The sequence below is a fragment of the Camelus ferus genome, chromosome 6 (assembly GCF_009834535.1).
Source record: "Camelus ferus isolate YT-003-E chromosome 6, BCGSAC_Cfer_1.0, whole genome shotgun sequence".
NCBI lineage: Eukaryota > Metazoa > Chordata > Mammalia > Artiodactyla > Camelidae > Camelus > Camelus ferus.
In genome coordinates, this window is record NC_045701.1 from 38,837,287 (window position 1) to 38,857,803 (window position 20,517).

At 38.6% G+C, this 20,517-nt stretch overlaps 1 protein-coding gene across 4 annotated transcripts in view; it reads left to right on the forward strand.

The window, feature by feature from the left end:
- AKAP6 (A-kinase anchoring protein 6) overlaps positions 1–20,517 on the forward strand; it is a 466,205-nt gene that overhangs the window by 222,427 nt on the left and 223,261 nt on the right. For all 4 annotated transcript variants that reach the window (XM_006191269.3, XM_014564808.2, XM_014564809.2 and 1 more), the window contains one exon: positions 8,248–10,014. In XM_006191269.3, the coding sequence (XP_006191331.1) occupies positions 8,248–10,014 (1,767 nt within the window). The remainder of the gene's footprint in view (positions 1–8,247; positions 10,015–20,517) is intronic.

Sequence of the window (20,517 nt, forward strand, 5' to 3'; positions counted from 1 at the left end):
ATGAAAAAGCCATATTAAAATAACTGGGCTTTATTTTGAGGACAACAGAAGAGTTTGTTCAGGGAATTGACATGATTAGATTCATGCTTTAGAAAAATCATCCAGGTTGCAGTGAGTCAAATGGACTTTAAAATTTTATGCAACCAACTTAGATTTTTTTGTACTCATATTAAGCATAGTTTAAAGAGTTTGTTGTTATTACTCTTGATGCATAGCTTAAGAAGGAACACTGTAAACTTAAATCCAAGTGAACTCTCCTAATCCCAAATAAAACTGAAGTATATTTATAGAGAGAAGCATTGTGCAGGGGCTCTGTGTCTCTGTGTGTGTGTGTGTGTGTGTGTGTGTGTGTATAGATTCTATGTATAGATACATGGAGTGTGTGTGCATGTATATAGTCCTTTGGCTCTTGACACCCAGTTAGTGCTCTGCTGTTGGTTTTGTGGAAAAATGTGCTATACAAGTTTATAAGGCATTTGTATAAATATATAAGATTAAAAGGCCTTATAAGAGTGTTGCATAATTCATTAAGTTATTAATTTATTGATGTTTCAGTGGCTCCAACGTTATCAACAAAACAAAACAAATCTGGGCTTCTTCTCATAAATGATTTATACTTGTTGATTACTGTTTTCATAATAATGATGCTCTTGCTCTGGCAAATTCCCTGCACATCCTGGAAGTTTATGGAAATGAAAATCTACTAGACTCACTTCTAACTTTAAGTCACAGTCTTTGTTTTCATTTAGCTTTCCCTGATTTTGTGGCAATGAAGAAGGTGATACAGATTTTGGCAGAGTCCTTTTTAAAATTGTAGAATGAGTATGTAGGTGTGTGATCTTCCCTAGATGCCATGCCTCCTAAGTGGGATCCCTAGAAGGGTCCTTGACTGGGACTCTTACGGTTATGGGAAACTACAAAGAATCCCAAAGTAGTCAGCTCCACCCTAAATCTGTTGTTTATGAAGTGTATGCTAGTGAGGTGGAGATCAGAGATGGGGAAGGCTTGTCTAAACTCTGAAGAGATCTTACTGTAAATATCTACCTGGAACCTCCAATCGATACATTCTTTTTTTTTTTTTTTTTTTTTTTTTTTTGGTCCCTACCCATGTGTTCTTCTGGCTCTGTCCAACATCCAGTATTGATCAGTCATCAGATCCGCCCACTGCCTGCTACTGGAGGGGATTAGAAATTGTTGAGTCAAACTAATTCATTTTACACATTTATTTATTCATTCCATGAATATTTACCGATTACCAACTCAAATTAGAGGTATAAAAGTGCCTCGGGGTATAAAAGTGCCCTAGGGTTTATTGTTATTGTTTTTATTGTTTTGTGGAAAATGTTCATCCTGCATTTATTTGAACTTGTATTATTCACAAAGTAGTATCCCAAGAAAGATGAAAAGCCACTGAGACTAGCTAGTTGATACTGGCCACTGTTTTCATAGCCATGTTGTGAGTTTATATTAAGTAGTACCCATTTTGGCTCTCAGAATGTGAGCTCAACAACTATTTATAGAGCCAACTGGAAGCATTTTCCTGCATTTTCATGTTTGAAGTCAGTCTTTAGTCTTGTTGTAGACATGCAAGAATATGCTGTATGAGGGGTGAAGGAACAGTGGATTCTCAGCCATCTGCCAAACTTCATGAGTGTTGACACTTTGTGGATAGTTCTCTATGAACTGAAGCACTGTCTCCATTACCACCCTTCCTGAAGCTATGGATTTCTAATCCTGTTTGTTAGCTTTATTTGTTTTTGCCAGCACACTGGAACTGTGGGAAAAAGGAAGGGAATCAGGATGAAATTCTCAGCTTTATCAGAATAAATTCAGCTGTAAAAGATTTACAAAATGAAGAAGGAAATGTCATAAAGCATGCAGATAAACTAGAATGGTAGATGTCCTCTCAGTGGAGGTGAATTCATTTTTCTGGTTTTGGAAGTCAGTCAAGTTTCAGAGTCCATTCAAGAATAAGCTTGAAAGTTGGGAAAGTGGCAAATTCTCTTTCTGTCCTTGTAAGTACAAAATGAGTTATATTCTTTTATTTAAATATGGAGCAGTTCATATCTTGTAAACAATTTGGCAAATGCCTTACTGAAACAAAACCAGTTGAACAAACAAAAAATACTTTCGGGCAAAGCTCAACATTGTGTAAAAAATGTGTTGTACTGAAATTTTCTATGTTCCAGATACTGTGATAAGCAATTTATATTTATTGTTTCATTTAGTAAGGAGGGTAATGGGTATTAAAAATAATTCCATTTTAATATTACTCAGCTGTAAGAAAGAATGAAATATTACCATTTGCAGCAAGATAGATAGACCCAGAGAATATCATAGTGAACTAAGTAAGGCAGAAAGACAAATAGTATATGGTATCATTTATATAGAATCTAAAAAATAATACAAATGAGTTTATTTACAAAATGGAAACAGACTAACAGACATAGAAGAGAAACTTATGGTTACCAAAGGGGAAATAGAGGGGAGGAGGGATAAATTAGGAATTTGGTATTAACAGATACACACTGCTATATGTAAAATAGAAAAATAACAAGGATGTACTGTCTAGCACAAGAATCTATATTCAGTACCTTGTAATAACCTGTAATGGAAAGGAACCTGAAAAAATATGTATAACTGAATCACTTTGTTGTATACCTGAAACTTACACAATATTGTAATCAGCTCTACTTCAATTTTGAAAAAAGCTCCATTTTATAGTTGGAAAACTGAATTTAAGAGAGGTTAAGTAAATGCTTAAGAAGATAAATCTAGGAATAATTAAATAAAATGAATAAAACCAGCTCTTAACTGATCTCTTTTGCAGTAATAATAATAATTATTATTTCTTCCTCCCTTCCTTCCTACTTTCCTTTCTACCTGCTCTAAATATTCTGATTTCTTACTCTCTATAAGGCACTAGGCATTCAAATATGAATAATACATGTTATTAAATGTTAGGAATCACCTTCATAATTTTATCAGATCCTGAAACAGTTCCGTGAGGTAGGCAAGGCAAGTGCTGTTATCCTTATTTTACAGGTGGTATTATTGTATCCATCCTACAGATAAGGACTGAGGTTAAGAGAAGTAGTCACACTAGTAGTGATAACTGTTAATAGTATTAACACCGTAGCAAACATTGATAAAGAACTTACCATATGCCGAATGGTGTGGTAAGTACTTTATCTGAATGATACCCTCTCAGTGAGAACACATTGGTCCTCCCAGAGCCGTCACACTGAAGCACTTTTTGTATTCATCCACTAGCACTGATCACAGGGCCGTTTATATTATGACAAAGTATGTGCTGGATTTCAACTTCATGAGTGTTGACACCAGATTATAATCATCTCTGTATCTCCCATAGTACTTACTTCATATTGCTGTATATAAAAGTCTGATGAGTTGAACTGAAGTAAACGACACAGATAATTACTGCTTTAGGTGTAGAAGAGGGAAATATCACTGTAGATTGGTGGACTGGGATTAATCATGGAGATTAATTATTTGACTCATGATTTCAGCCTGTAGAAAAGGAAATTCTCAGAAGTATTACCATAGTATAAATAGAAATATTGAAAAGTTTTGTGTATTTTCCCTTTGCCCATCAGAAACTAAACTTTGCCTTGCTTCCCATTTCCCTATCATTACTTGCTCCTTTTAGTCCACTGCTGCTCTCTGGAATGCATTTGGAATCATAGAATCCCAACATGGTGGAGTTGAAAGGAATCTGAGCAAGAGTCTAGACCATGTGGACCGAGGACTCTGGGGGGTGGCAGCATTCTTATAAGAGGTCCATGAATTTATATGTTAGTAATTGAAGCATGACAAATACTATGTAATGAATTAGTGGAGGAAGGGGAGAGAGAGACATACAAAATTTTTGCTGTACCCATAATTAAAACAGTGAAATTCTATTTCTAACTCTTCTGAGTAAGATCACTAAATCAGGGCACAAAATTGACCCTGAAATGGCAATGGACACTAATGTAAACCTTGACGACATTTTAATAGGGAGAACTTCAAATCTTTAAATTATGAGTATTAAATCTCTTGTTCAGTTGGTGACAAGATTCAGTGTTAAAAAAAAAAAGAAAGATCTAAGAAGGCATTTGGAACTAGAATTTCAGTTAACTTATTTATGGGTGAGGAACAAGCAAAATTTCTTGTTTCAGATTAGGGGGGAAAGGGATTTCCTTGATGTCTGAGACAAAATTGAAGGCAGCAATAAAGTTAGTAAATTGCTCATCAGTAAAGTAAATAAATTGCCATATCCATAAAACATAACCTTCATCTGAGAAACTGTTTCATAACATATTAAGTGGAGGTGTATTTGTGCTTGGACATTGCTAGGCAGCCGTGACACTGCTAAAGGCACTGCACAATAAAATGTGATATTGCTAAAATAAAAACCCCAGTAAAAACACATGCACTCTTCCCCCACCTCCACATCCACCTGAGACTTTATTACTTACACACATTAGAAAACTATCTGGGAAGTTGGTCCAGAAGAAAGCAATGGGACTAAAAATATTAGTATTACTAAGCAATATTTTAAGAAATGAAACTCATTATTTATCTGCTCTGAGAAACTTCAGAGAACTTTTTTTTTAATTGCTTCTGCGTGGTGAAATCTAGAAAAAATAGTTTTGGAGAATGCTCTTGACTAATAACCAACTGTGTTAAAAAATATATGAGTAGATGCTTGTCACTTAGTCTTTAGGATATGAAATGCATATGCTGTGTGCTGTTCTTTGTTTTGTTTTTCAGGGAGGGATTTTTTTTTCCACATTAAAAATGTGGTTTGAATTAAGACTAGTTACCCCTGAGTGACACTCAGGCATGCACAGCAATAGTTGTCCTGATTGGGAACAGGCTGGGAGAGGGCTCTATGTGGAGCATTAAGTGTTTCTGAGTATGGTATTTTCTTTTCCAAACACAGGGCTGGCTAGGGAAGGGATCTTCGGGGGAAGACTTAGGAAAAGGCATCCATACCCTATTATCTGAGATGTCTCATGCCATGTATTCCTCTAACATCGTTTGAGTGCCTGTTATTTTTGAGCAAGACAGTATTACTGGGTCTTAAGGTTGTGTAACCACCAAAATGGGGATCAAATGCTTTCCCAGCGTTAGGGTATCCCTTGTCTATCCAGAAGCAGGTGGCTGATATTTTCATGGGTCTAATTTTTACCTGAACCCTCACATTTCTTTTTTCTCCTCATCATAGAAACACTTTTCCTTAATGCCTCTTTAACCTCACTTGAGTAGCTACAGGGCTGCTGTACCTTTATAATAAAAATAATTTTAAAAATGCAAATTTCAACTAGTTAATAATTTAAATATCAACTTATGGGATAGCTTTGAAACTCAACCATTATTTATAATACTGTTTTGTAACGTTTTGTAGCATTGAACAGCCAAATTTTAAAAAACTTTAAAATATGCAATCTGCCTTTTAAATTGAAATTTCCACTATTACTCTCTTAAAAATTGCATAAACTGTGACTTTTGTTTGGCTGGCTCATTCTTTGGTGAGGAATTCGTTTTGGCCTCTGACTTAGTTCTTTAAAGAGCTTAGTCCAGGTATGAAGCACATAAGCCACACAATTCCAGTTAGATCATTTTTGTTGAGACTGGAAGTTAACATTGGTTTTTCACTTTGTGCAGTGTAATTTAGTTTATGTAGTTTATGGGATACCTCTCATTTTGATGAAATTTTCCTCCTTGATATATTTGATTAGTAAAAAAAAAAATGTAATAAGTAATAAGAATAAGCATTCATTGAGCACCTATCCATGTGCCAGACTTGTGTCTTATATATTTTATCTCCTTTAAGCCTCACAACAGTGCTAGGATGTGGCTTATCACTTTATTTTTACAAATGAAGGAAATGAGGGTTAGTGACATCAAGCTGCTGGCTCATGGTCACATATGTACTTACTGCTAGAGCTGGAATTTGACTCTGAGGTGTGGGCCTTTAATCACTGGGATCAACTAAAACTACATAATCAGAGGAAGAAATTTCATGAAGCCATAGAGATACATTCCAAAATGTCTTCCTTCCTTCATTCATTTATTCAACAAATGTGTCTTTGAGTGCTTACTCTATCCAGCTCACTATGCTGAGTGCTGCAAGTATTCTGGTGAGTCAACCATTTTCCATGATTTGTACTCTTGTGGTGCTTACAGACTGGTGGGAGAAATAAATTAATCAAATAATCACAATAGTATTTTTTTAGAGATTGAGATAAATGTTTAAAGAAAAAAACAACAGAGTTTTTTGAGAGATTATAAGAAAAGATTTTGACTTAGGTGGAGGTTTGGAATCTTGAAGAAGTAAAGCTGAATCTGGGGTCTGAGGAGTAAGAGTCAACCAGTTATGGTCGTTGCAGGTGGAAAGCTTTCCTGGCAGAGGAAATGGCATGTGCAAAGGCTCTGAGGCAGGAGGAACACAATATATTCAAAAACTGAGAGCGGGACACTGTGGCCAGGTGCAGCCAGGGAAGGGAGAGTGGTTTGAGAGAGAGAGGTCTCTTAATATCTGTCCTTGAAGGATTTGGGTTTTAACCTAGCAGCAGGAAGCTAATAAAGGACTTGAAGCAGAGAAGTAATAGCATCAGATCTGCAATCTGTAAAGATTACTCTGGTGTCAATGTGGAGGACAAACTGGAAGGGGGGGTGTTCATTTAACATCCAACGCATCACAGAAAATTATGGCACAGAGGTCGGAGTGTGGACTCTGAGTCAGACAGCCTTCGTTCAAGGCTTAGCTCAGCCTTAGTCAAAGGCAATGTGCTAGTTATGTACTTTCTTTTGGCTCAGGCTCCACTTATGTAAAACAGCGGCAGTTGTACAGACCCCAGAAGAAAATCTTTGTGAGCATTAAATGAAAATGTAATAGTAACCAACCATCCCCATTTATAAGATGAGGGCATGGAGGCTTAGAAAAGTAAAATGAAGCTTTTCATCATTATTATTTATCTGGATACTGTGGAATAAGAGTGAAGGGATGAGGAGATAGAGGCAAGATGAAGATCTGAAGGGAGAGAGCATCCTTAAAACAAAACAAACAAACGAATCAAGAAACCTGATGTAAGGTCATGGAGAAGCCAGATCTCAGGATAGCCTGGTTGAAAGGATGGGTCCTGTCACTTGGTTCCTCCTTAGGAAGAACAGAGGTCTGGGGAAACAACCACCCCTTCACCTTTCAGTTTTCTTCCTTCACTTCCTGCGGGGCCAGATTAGACCAGCTGTCCCTCAGCCTGGTAAGTGTAATAGGATTCCATGGTCCCTCTGTCCCAAACAAATATCAGTAAAAAATTCTCCCCATTTGTTTGTGATATCAGTAACTGCATTAGTAATGAGACAAGAACCTTAATCACATAACTAAAGATTAAAAAATTAAAAACATTTACTTATCATACTATTTTTTTAGCACAGGAGAATTTCAAATCAGCCTACCTTAAATTATAAATAACAAGGAAGGTGGGCACTTGGTATCTAACATACCCAAATGGGAGTGGAGGTTAGGGTAGGAGGAAGGGGGAGAATGCATGCAGAGGGAGGGGATGGGGGCTAAGATGATGTAGTTTTGACACACTGATTTTCTCTAGGATTTCCTGTGTTTCCCTTCAAACAAGTAGGGACAAATAGAAGTTGGTCTGAATTGTTTTTGTAATATATGTAGATTCAATAGTTCACTTTCCTGTGGTTTTTGAATATTTATTTGACACAACAGACTTAGTATAATTAATTTTTCCAGTTTAAAATATTTACTGAGCATCTACTTTGAGCTAGCCACTGTGGGTGATAAAGTGATGAGCAAAAGAGACATTCAAGGAGACATTTGCAATAAACAAAAGAGCCATTCATGGAGATTTTACTCTTATTTTGTTCTCAATGTTGTTATTACTTAAGACATCACTTAAGAAATGCTTACTAAATGAATAATACACTATTTTAAAATAGAAAGTTCAGTCAAGAATGGTTATTTTTGGCTTGCACTTGACCATTTCTATCAAGGCTCTGTTCTCCAGAAAAATTCTTAAATATTTAAGAACAGGGTACCATATAAAGCAATATGATGATGAATTAATATGCCTTTCTTTCCATGTCTCAAACTAGAAGCAACTGAGATTGACGCATTTTTTACCTTTACAGTGGCCTCTGCTGAAATTTCATGTGAGCAGCAGTTAAGTGTAATGTTGCATTTATTGAAACTATTTCCGTTGTCTGTTTCAGGGCCGCCTGGATGCTCTGACAGAAGTGGATGACTCAGGACAGTTAACTATCAAATGCTCTCAAAATTACTTGTCTCTGGATTGTGGTATTACTGCTTTTGAACTGTCTGACTACAGTCCAAGTGAAGATTTACTCGGTGGCCTGGGTGATATGACCTCTAGCCAGGTCAAAACCAAAACTTTTGACTCTTGGAGCTACAGTGAGATGGAAAAGGAGTTCCCCGAGCTCATCCGAAGTGTTGGGTTACTTACGGTGGCTACTGACCCCATCCCTTCCAACTTCAGCGAAGCAGTTAATGAGGAGACGTCTCAAGTATCTCTCTCAGCAGATGACAGAGGTGGACATGAGGAAAACAGTGCGTCCACAGGTGAGGAGGAACCAGGCTTAACGCAGGGGCTGCCATCTTCAGGGGAAGCTCTGCCAAATGCTGTTCAACCCTCTTCTGAGACTGTGAAGCAAGAGTCTGACTACCCTTCTCAACTTGGGGCAAAGAATCAACAGCCTCTTCCTTATGAAAATGCAACCCCTAAGCGATCCATCAGAGATTGCTTTAATTATAATGAGGACTCTCCCACACAGCCCACGCTGCCAAAAAGAGGGCTTTTCCTTAAAGAGGAGACTTTTAAGAGTAATCTGAAAGGCACAAGTGGAAAGAAGCAGATGGTGGATCTCAAGCCTGAGATGAGCAGAAGCACCCCTTCCCTGGTGGATCCTCTTGACAGATCCAAGCTTTGCCTAGCGTTGCAGTCTTCTTACCCCAATAGCTCTTCTGCTGCCAGCCAGTCCTATGAGTGTTTGCACAAGGTCGGGGACGGGAATCTTGAAAACACAATCAAAAGACACATTAAGGAAATCTCCTCCAGCCTGGGGAGGCTTAACAACTGCCATAAAGAGAAACTTCAACTTAAAAAGCCACACAAGCCTGCAGAAGAGGTGTCTCCATGCCAAACACCTAAATGGGAGCCCAGTTCAGGCAAGCAAGCTGAAAACACCAGAAGCTCAGTAGTGCCGAATGGAATTCCTTCTGGTACTTCCAAGGCCGTAGCGGGGCCAGAAACAGATTCGGCTTCCACATCCTCAGTTGAGCCATGTCATCAGAGAAGCTGGAATGCCAAATTACCAGTGCAGTCAGAAACATCCAGTTCACCACCTTTTACTCAAAGCAGCGAATCCTCTGTTGGCTCAGACGACATCACGTCTCCGGGATCCATCCTTTCAGAACACAAAAGCAAAAAAAGTTACTCCTCCTCCCCAAGTCATGTCACCAGGAATGGTCAGGTTGTGGAGGCCTGGTATGGCTCTGATGAATACCTAGCTCTGCCCTCTCACCTTAAGCAGACAGAAGTATTAGCTTTGAAGTTGGAAAACCTAACAAAGCTTCTGCCTCAGAAACCCAGAGGAGAAACCATTCAAAATATTGATGACTGGGAACTGTCTGAAATGAATTCAGATTCTGAGATCTACCCAACGTACCATGTCAAGAAGACGCATACGAGGCTAGGCAGGGTGTCACCAAGCTCCTCCAGTGACATAGCCTCTTCACTCGGGGAGAGCGTTGAATCTGGCCCCCTGAGTGACATTCTTTCTGATGAGGAGCTGTATATGCCTCTCTCTGGCATGAAAAAATACATTGATGAGAAGTCAGAGAAAGCTTCCTCCTCTGAGAAGAATGAGAGTCATTCCACTACAAAGTCTGCTTTAATTCAGAAACTGATGCAAGATATTCAACACCAAGACAACTATGAAGCCATATGGGAAAAAATAGAGGTAAAGTGGTCTTCTTAATCTGAATGATTTCTTACCTGATTTGGGGAAGTATTGCTGGGAAAAGGTCAGCTCGTCCCCACCCCGTGATCAAATGTGTTGCTATTTTTGATAAATGTAACTGATTACCCAAAGAAAGAAAAGAAAAAGCACAGTGATCACTGCCTGGTGACAGAGTACATCACCAGGAGCTGCCCTGGTCAGAGCATTCACTTGATGTGTCCCTGCCTGGAAGGAACTCTCTGTTCATACTGCTCAAGCCCAGCATGGCTCCTGAAGGGTGCTGGACCCCCTTGAGTGGACACGAAATAAAGTAGGACAGTAGCCGTGCACACACCAGTACCTCAGGAATACGTGACTGGAATGTTCCAGTTGCCCTCAGTGCTTTCTGATTTGTTGGTTCTAAACCCAGAATAGCTTTCTCATCTTCATTGTTAACTTCTTGTAGCAATAGACCAGATTTTTTCTAATTTTTTAGGAATCTTTATTTTTCTTCAGTCTTCTTCCTTTTTGAGGCCTCTGGCTAATAACCATGCTACCTATACTCTATACCATCCATGGGCTCTGAAATGGGGAGTTGATATTTTGGGTAAATCTATACTTTTAGAACAAATTATTAGATATGATGAAATCTTTAAAGATGGACATCAAAATTCTCAGGACTCAGCTCTTTAATACAAGCTGTGATTTAAGACACTGGATAAAAGTGTAGTACATATATGGACAGAATAACCTGGAGGAAGGAAATGAAGGTACCTAAAAGAAGGAAAAGTTAACAGCAATATATAATAATAGTAACATATATTAATAATTGTTTTACTAAGTATTCATGTGTCCAATTTGACAGCAGCTCTATTTTATGTATGTGGAGACACTGAAAGAGACCAGGCAGAATCCATACTCCAGAATCCATACTCCTAACAAAGTGGTCCCAGCCCTCTCCATAAGGAAATAATCCAAATGTGCTATGTGTGAATACTGTAGTATTGTGGAGAAGTAATATCAGTTGAGTTGGGGTTTGCCTGGGGAGTACTTGTGAAATGCTAAACCTTCACCAGGGCTTTGAAGGATGTGCCAGGATTTAGACAGAGAGAAGGAAGGTGGGCATTTCACATAGAAAGAGTATTGACCAAAGCACAGAGGTGGGGATTGGGAATGAACATGACACTGGGGTGCACAGAGAGCTGTCCTGACTGGAAGGTCAGTGAACAGGGAGCAATAGAAGTTCCATACATTTAACAGACCTGGTCGCTGCAAGGCCAGACAAAGGCAATTAGAATTTGTTCATCAGGCATCCATGGTAACATCTCTGAAAGGGACTGAGAATAGTTTTACAACTCAAAATAACTCAGCGTTCTTAGGTTCTTATTTTGTACTCGGTTCTGCACTGATAGCTTTACATGCCTTATTCTACTTAAGTCCTGGGAAGTAAGAACTTTTCAGATGAAGACACTAAGGCAGGATGAGGTGAGGAAACTTGCTCAAGGCCTCACAGCTAGTGAAAGCAGAGCTAGAATTTGAACCCAGAGCCAGCACACTTGAAGTAGTATAGGCCATGGCCTCCAGTAGCCTTTCTGGGAGGCTTAGTTGGCAATAACAGGAAAGATGGTCATGACAGCCATGGATGGTGGTGACTGGTATGGAGATGCCTGTGGCAATCCAGGTAGGGGACTGCTGTGATGGGGATGGGCGAATGGGGGAGGGCTGCTGAGGAAGTGAACGAGATCCAGAAAATTGGTTCTAGACCTCTCTCAGTCATTAAAGGCACTCGCGGCCCACAGCTAGTCATGCTCCATTCTGGGCCTTGTTTCTTTTTTGTAAATAGGGATGTTTTAAGCCAGTGATGGCTACAATACCAGCTTCCAATGGGAGCACCCTTTTATTCCATAATTCTACAAAGATGAAACTAAGTTTTCAGCCTCTAGGGACTAGCATAGCTTTAATAGAAGGAAACATTTGAATGGGTATTATCTGGCTTGAGGTGGAGGTGAGGCAAGTAATTAAAAAAAAAACATATATATATACATCGATATTGAGTATGTGATGAAACTCTTAAGAGGGAAATGTCTCATAGGCCATTGGAAGTACTGTCCTGGAGATGAGATATGATGTGAAGGCTAAAAGAAGATTAAGCCCCTTCCTCAGCCCACCCTCCTTTCAATTCTTCAGGTGAGAGTGGCTGCCAGTCTCCAGGTCAGCTGACCTTGGATATCACACTCAAGCTTTGATCTTCTCCATGTAGTGACCCAGAGAACCTTTTCTACCAGCAAAATATAACATAATAAGAGAGGGTATTATTTAACATCTTCCTTGTATCAGGCAAATATTGGAGACTTTACCTGCAGGAATTCTCTGATAAAATTCTCATAATACCCTACAAGGTGGTTTTCTTATCTTTAATTGAGCACTTCTCCTCCTCTCTAGGGCTCCTACTCCATTCCTAGCCACCTTCACCTCCTGCCTGGATTAATGCAGTAGCCTCCTAACTGGTATCTCTACTTCCTTCCTGGTCCTACTAGTCTCTTCCCAACATAGCAGCCAGAGTGATTCTTTTAAAACATAAATCAGATCCTGTCACCCCTCTGCTCAAAACCCTGAAACAGCTCCCACTGCATTCAGAGGCCCTGCATGGGCTGCCCCTTGATTTCCTCTCTGACCTCATATCCAACTTCTGTTCCCCATGCTCACTTCACTCTGTTCCCGCTGGCCTTCTGCTGTTCCTGGAACAAGCCAGGTGCACCCCTGCCTTTTGTCAGTTCCCTCTGGCTGCACCTTCTTTGTCAGATGCCCTCTTTCTAATTCCTTCACCTCTTCTGAGTCTTTGCTCAAATAATAATTTCTGAGGGGAACTTACTGTGACCACCTTTTAAAAGGTGTAATATGACCTCTTTTTTTTTTTTTTTCCCTACAGCTCTCACCATACTCTGTCATTTTATATAACTCTCTTATTTAGTATGTATGTTATTATTAATTTTTATCTCCCCTTGCTAGAATGGGAGCTCTGTGAGGGCAGAAATATTTATCTGTTTGGTTTGCTCATGTACCTGAAACATTGCCTGCTGCGTAGCATGTGCTTAGTAAAGACTGTTGCATGAAAGAAGAAATGAATCCTTGTTTCGGAGTAGAGGAAGTGAGTTCAGAGAGATGAAATCACTTCTCCTAATCTGTATAGCTAATAAGTCATAGAGCCAAGCTTCAAGCTCCATCTGCTTTGCTCTTCGCACTAGATAAAGTCATAGGACTACAAGAATTCCCTGAGAGATTGAGGAGGGATAGAGAAGAGAAAAGAGTGACCCCTGAGTTTCAAGTTTTATCCCAATTATGAGGCAAAAATAAGGAAGAGGCCCAGTTGTTGGGACCAGGAAGGGACAGGTTGCCTGGGTATTAAGCAAATGAAAGCAAAAGAGATGTTTAGTAAGATGAATGTTAGCTTCATTCTTTGCAAAATGGAGATCAAGAAGAATAAGGGCAAGGAAAAAACCCCCAAAATTTTAGTTTTGTTTTAAAAAGTCAGTGAGAAAAAGATGTGAGATATATATATATATATATACACACACACATATGGAATATTATGGAATATTACTCAGTCATAAAAAAGAATGAAATAATGCCATTGCAGCAACATAGATGGACCTAGGGATTATCATATTAAGTGAAGTAAATCAGACAGAAATCAAATATCATATGACATTGCTTATATGTGGAATCTAAAAAAAAGGTACAAATTTTATTTACAAACCAGAAACAGGCTCATGTACATAGAAAACAAACTGTGGTTACCAGAGGGGGAAGCAGGGGGAGGGATAAATTAGGAGTTTGGGATTAATAGATACACATTAGTATATATAAAATAGATAAACAACAAGGTCCTACTGTATAGCACAGGAAACTATATTCAATTTCTTATAATGAACTATAATGGAAAAGGATCTGAAAAAAAATGTATGTATGTATATGTATGACTGAATTGCTTTGCTGTATATATGAAACTAACATTGTAAGTTGACTACACTTTAGTAAAATATAAGAATTTAAAAAAAGTCAGTGAGGACCTTAAAGAAAAAGGGACTTAATGGAAGAGTGGAGGTAGATGATTAAGAAGTGAGAGAGAATCATTCCTAATGGCTCAATGAATTGGGTTGTGAAAGCAGTATGAGACAAAGGATGGTAGTTGAAAGTGAGGTTGAATAAAAGTTTCTATTAAAAAAAAGTTTATTAGAAGGCAGAAATAAACACGGCAGTAGCCAGCGTGATTGAGGTGACTGGAAAAAGCATATAGATGTGGCACACACACTGGGAAAAGAAGGGAGGGCATGTGGGAAGAATTCTGGCCTGATGTAAAAAATTATGAATTACAGGAGACTACATCCCACTCTGATTCCCCGTCTACCCAGTGGAGAGTGGTATGTTTCCTCCTCCCATCATGTCCCGAGTTCTCCACCCCATCTTCTCTGTGAATCACACAGAGCACAAGGCAAAAGGTGTGTAGAAGCCCACCTACAGAAGAGGGACTCTCTGGGGCTGTGGTAGAATCTCTGGGGTGATGCCTGAGTGATGAGTGTCAGATGCCTTTTAGGTTCCTGTCACTCCCACTCCTCACATGCGTGTCTTTCTTTTAGTAGGCTGATTTTGTGAATGTGAAAGATTTGCTTTTAGGGTGTATTTTGTATTCATTAGAAAAGTGAATTTCTTTGAATACATAATGTATTCACATGGTTTAAAAACATGTTTAAAATAACCAGTAAAAACTCTCTCCCATCCTCACCCTCCACTTGGGTTCCCACCTTGCTGTAGCTGCACTGTTGTTTTCAGCTCTTAGGTCCTTTAAGAAGTTCTTTATACATATACAAGCAAATGCAAACATATTTATTAAGCAGTATTTTAAAACTTGGGGGATAAATTGCATCCCATTCTTCTGCATTAATGAAATCTCCTCAGTTAACTCTGTGAGTTCTTAAGAGATGGTCCCTTTCCCACACCTCTCTGTAGGGGTTGAGGGAATTTTCCTCAAATGTGGCTGATTTCCCTCAAACCTGTCATGTCATGTAGATAAAGTAATTGAGCATCTCAGATATCAGTGCTCACCTCCTATAGAGTTTCTCAAGGCCTAAAATTAAAAGTGAGAAAATGAGTCAAGCCGTTGAACTAGACTCATTTGTTCTGATGCATTCAAGAAATAGAGCAAGAGCAATGAAGAGAAAGAGGAAAGGAAAGACATGTCAGAGCGGGTGAAATCAAGCAGAATGGTGAAATCTTCACTTAGCCTGATATCTGGACGTATATGGTATAAGTGTTAAGTGATGGCATCTATAGCTTGTGGGCCAAATCTGGCCCAATGCCTAATTTTTAAAATAATATTATATTGGAACACAGCCATGCTCATCATTTATGGATGCTTTTGTGCTGCAATGACAAAGTTGAGTGGTTGTGACCAAGACCGATGGCTTGCAAAGCCTAAAATACTTACTCTGTGATTCTTTACAGAAAAAATTTGTTGACTCTTGCTGGAAAGTGAGGAAGAAGCAAGGCAGATGATTTCTAATCAACATCTACCATGTGCCAGGTTCTGAGTAGGTTCTTTCACTTAATCTATATAACAACCCTATGGAAGAGCTATACTTGGCCTTGTTTACAGATGATAAATCTAAGGCACCAATGCTAATGACTCTCCCAGGGCCATCCTGCTGCTAAATGTGAGAACTGGGATTACAACCACAGATGCCAGAGCTGACCTGGTTTTCTCCTAGAGATATATTCAAATGCCAGGGGACTTAGACAATAATCACATATGCAGGTAAATCTATTTATAAAACCCACAAGCCATTACTAGTTAGTAAATGAATAGTATGACTTCTTCCTCATGATCTGAATAGAAGTTAACCGCTCGGTAAGTAGCCTCTTGTCCAATGTGAGTCATTATTGAGCTAGTTTAACATCTGTATGATCCCAGAGAAGCTGGCAGAACACAGTGCAGTGTGGTACCACCTCAGTGAAGCATTTCAGGAGATCTGTCCTTTTCTCACATCACAGGCTTCCTGCTCACACTAAGTTCTCCAAACTCATCCTGAAAGGCATGACTCCATTAGGTTGGACTCACTGGTAACCAAGTTAATGGACACATGACACAGCTGATCCCTCTTCTCTCCAGAGATATAAATGTTTTCAAATGCCAGATTATGGTGTTCAGTGACTCAGCTGTTCGCATTTTTATTCCAGAGACATCTATAACCTGATTTAAAAAAAAAAGCAAAAACTTCTTTGCTGCCAGCTAAGAATGTCCTTGCACATAAGTTATTTCAGATTTGGTGCAGCACATACTTATCTGTTTGCTCTTTGTACCTAGGCTGTATAAAATTGCTGCCTAGTCTGTGGTAGCAGTACAAAGGCAGACATCTTTGCTGCTGCCTAGAGATATGGTAACTAATACCAGGGAAGCATGATTAACTTGGCACTGATTTCTGCATTTCTTTTTCCAAGAGGTAAAGTGGTCTTCATAGGATCCATCCTATCTTTCACCTTCATTTTGACCATATGTTGACACATCAATGATACCACACTGATGGTGGCAGGCTTTAAAGGGATACCATAATGTCCTGTGTTCTTATTTCTTTTTTTTTTTTCCATTTTTTAAAAAAACACGCATAACATAAAATTTGCTTTCTTAACCATTTTTAAGTGTGCAATTCAGTAGTGTTAAGCGTAATCACATTGTTGTAAAACAGATCTCCAGAACTTTTTCATCTTGCAAATCTGAAACTCTGTACCAATTAAACAACTGCCTTTTCCCCTCCTCCAGCCTTGGTAACCACCATTCTACTTTTTGTTTCTGTGAATCTGACTACTTTAGATGCCTCATATAAGTGGAATTGTATAATATTTGTCTTTTTGTGACTGGCTTATTTCACTTAGCATAATATCCTTAAGGTTCATCCATGTTGTAGCATATGACAGGATTTACTTCCTTTTTAAGGGTGAATAATAGTCCACTGTGTGTATATCCTGCATTTTGTTTACCCATTCATCTGTGGAGGGATATTTGGCTTCCATCCACTTCTTGGCTGTTGTGAATAATGCTTCTATGAACATAGGTGTGCAAATACCTCTTCAGGACTTTGCTTTCAATTCTATGGGTATATACCCAGAAATTGGATTGCTACTGGATCATATAGTAAGTGTACTTTTAATTTTTTGAGGAACCACTATACCATTTTCCATAGTGATTGCTCCATTTTACAGTCCCAATGACAGTGCACAAGAGTTTCAATTTCTCTATATCCTCTACATTTGTTATTTTCTGTTTTTTATAGTAATCATCCTAATGGATGTAAGATAATATCTCATTATGATTTTGATTTGCATTTCTCTGATTAGTGATGTTGAACATCTTTTCATATGCTTGTCCATTTGTATATCATCTTTGGAGAAATGTCTATTTAAGTCTTTGCTCATTTTTATTGGGTTATTTAATTTTTTGTTGTTGAATTTTAGAAGTTCTTTATATATTCTGAGTATTAACCCATTATATATTTGATTTGAAAGTATTTTCTCCCATTTCGTAGGTTGCCTTTTCACTCTGTTGATTGGATCTTTTGATGCACAACATTTTAAGAGTATGATAGAGTCCCATTTGTCTATTTTTGCTTTTGTTGTCTGTGCTTTTGGTATCATATCCAAGAAATCATTGCCCAGTCCAATGTCATAAAGCTTTTCTTTTATGTTTTCTTCTAGGAGTTTTATAGTTTTAGGCCTTAGGTTTAAGTCTTTGAAGTCTTTTTTACTTGAATCAGTGTGATTGCTTCTCATGTTTTAAGGATCTCACCCATGACTTTTTTTGTGTGATAGGACACAGTTTCAAGAGCCAAAACTTGTCTTAAAAAAACCACTTCACTTGAGTGTCGCTCTTTTTAAAAAGTCCTTTCTGGCCATCCTTTATTTGACTTGAGATTCGAATAAGTCCCGTTTGAAACAGAGCTGTATTTGTCTTTCTTCATTCTGAGTAACTTAAAATCAAGATCTGCTATAAATTTGATTCTCATCTGCCTTTGATATTTCGTTTATACCAACCACGTAGCAATTTTCCTGGAGTTGGTGGAGTGATAGTCTGCGCTTAGGTGTATATAGTGATCTCTTAAGAGCATCCTATCAGGTAGGAAACATTTTAAGGTTATTGGATTCCAGTGTTCTTCACTGGCATTTCATTCTATGTGTGCCTTCCCGTTATGCTAACCTTTTCCTTCACAGTTGCTAGTCTTCCTCTTATATCTGAATTTTCTGTCTTCTTTACATCTTCTCTCCTATTCCCTTTTCTTTGCTATTCTTCTGGAATATATAGTTTTCAATCCCTGGCACCTATTTTCCTTAAATTTTTTTTCCCTCAAGAGTGTCTCCTACTTTCTCCCTGTAATGTTGCCCTAGAGATTCTCAGATTCCAAATATGAGAGGACTATGAGTTGACTCTGCATCACCTTTCAAGTTTGAACCCTTGATCTTTTCAGTGCATTTCTTAGTCATAGAAATACGTATCCAGGGTGTTGAGGAATTGCTCAAATGCAAGAATGAAGAAAATAAGAATTTAGTTTAGATGACAAGGAAAAAGCCGTGTTTTTAAAGAACAAGGAAGGCTCAGCTTTGTAATTAAAATTGGAAGATTCAAGAGTCCTGAAAGATCAGAAATTGAACATGAGCTGATAGTGCAGATTATTATTCAACAAGAGTTGTTAATAGCAGAATGCTGTAGGAATTCTGAATAGTCTTCTTTATCCTATGAACAATCTAAAATTTTGTTTTCAATTCTGGACTTAGAACTTGAGAGAGATATGACAACATAATTCTAGGTTCTGTGCTCATTATATAAAATAATATTTGATAAGTGCCAAGTGGAAAGACATGCAATGGGAGAGCAGAGGAATAGACCAAGCATCACAGAAGATGAACTACTTGGTTCACCTCAGAGTCCAAATTCCCATATTTTGAATCTAAGAATCTCTGGGACAGCATTAGAGAAAGCATCACAGAAGATGGACTACTTAAGCTGGGCCTTCAATGATGAACAGAAAATCTGGCTGACATGAGAAGGCAGAATGTTAGTGACAGGCTTTGGTATAAGCCACGGTTGCAGGCAAGAGTACTTAAGGTATATTTGGGAAATAGTAAAGAGAGAGGCCTGGTATTTTGGAATATAAGCTAAACTGTTATAAACAAAGAGACTCCAAAATACGATAAGATAGAAGACCTTTCTTCTCTCATGTAACGAGAGGTAGGCAGACAGTCCAGGGAAGATAGAGGCCATCTAGGCATTCAGGTGCTTTCTCCCCCACTGCTCTTGTCCTATGGTTCACCAAGGCTGTGTTTGTGTGCCAGCTCACCAGAAGGGGGACATGGAGAGCACTCATCTTTCTTCTTACAGACAGAACTTGGAAGTTGCACACATCACTACTATTCACATCCCATTGGCCCAGAATTTGTCATATGGCATCACTTAACTGCAGAGGAGTTCGGGAAATGAGCCTCTTGGCTATGAACATTGGGAGGGAGATGTCTCTTAAACCAACTGCTGGTTACAACAGAGTTTATTGAAGGGAAGGAGGAATATAAAATTAAAAAGAAAGGACCAAAATATGATGGACTTTAAATTCCAAGAGTTTGCAAAGCACAGACGCAGAATAAATATCTGTCTAATGTATACATGAATAAATGAATACGTGAGTGCATAAATGTATCATTTAGTTTGAACTTCTTCCTCTAGACCAGGAGTTACAAACTAAAATGACTCTAAAAGGGGCAAACAGGTAATACAAATGCCATATAGTCAGGTGTAAGTGGGGAATGATAGAGACTGAATAATTAGAGGGTAAGTGCCGTGTTTCTAAAGTGTCTAAAGGGCAGTCAACTGCTCAGCTCCAAGTGATTGTTGCATGGGAGTCTGGGCCTTGTGTGGTAAGATCTTACAATTTTAAAAAAGAAGTAGGAAATCTGGGTTTTATGTGACAGGTCCTGATTTTTTTAATGTTTGGTCTGAACAGTTTAAAAACAGGCCAGATAAAATACATCCGTATGATAGATTTGACCTTCAAGTCACTAATTTGCAACCTTTCTGAAAAAGAGAAACTACTTAAAATTTTTGCCCAGATAGTTGGTAGCATAAGGTTAAAATGGCTGTGGCGTGCTGGCTACACGTCTAGTGAAATGGTTCTTGATTGTGGCTGCACATTATAATCACTGGGGAGCTTTGAAAAAATTCCAACTTCAGGCTCCACTCAGACTCTCAAGGGGTGAGTAGTTTTTAAAGCTCCTCATGCAATTCCCACGTGCAGTCAAGGTTACAAGCCAGTGCTCTAAGGCTAATTTTGAAGGTCATTGCAATAGCTTGTATGTTTGGTAAAAGGGTGTGAACTGTGGTTTTGGAAGCCGACTAAGGAAAGAAAGAGACAGAGGTGGGAGATGTTATAAAGGACTAATCAGTACAGTTTTGTGGCTTTTTAAAAATAAGAGAATGAAAGAAGGGGG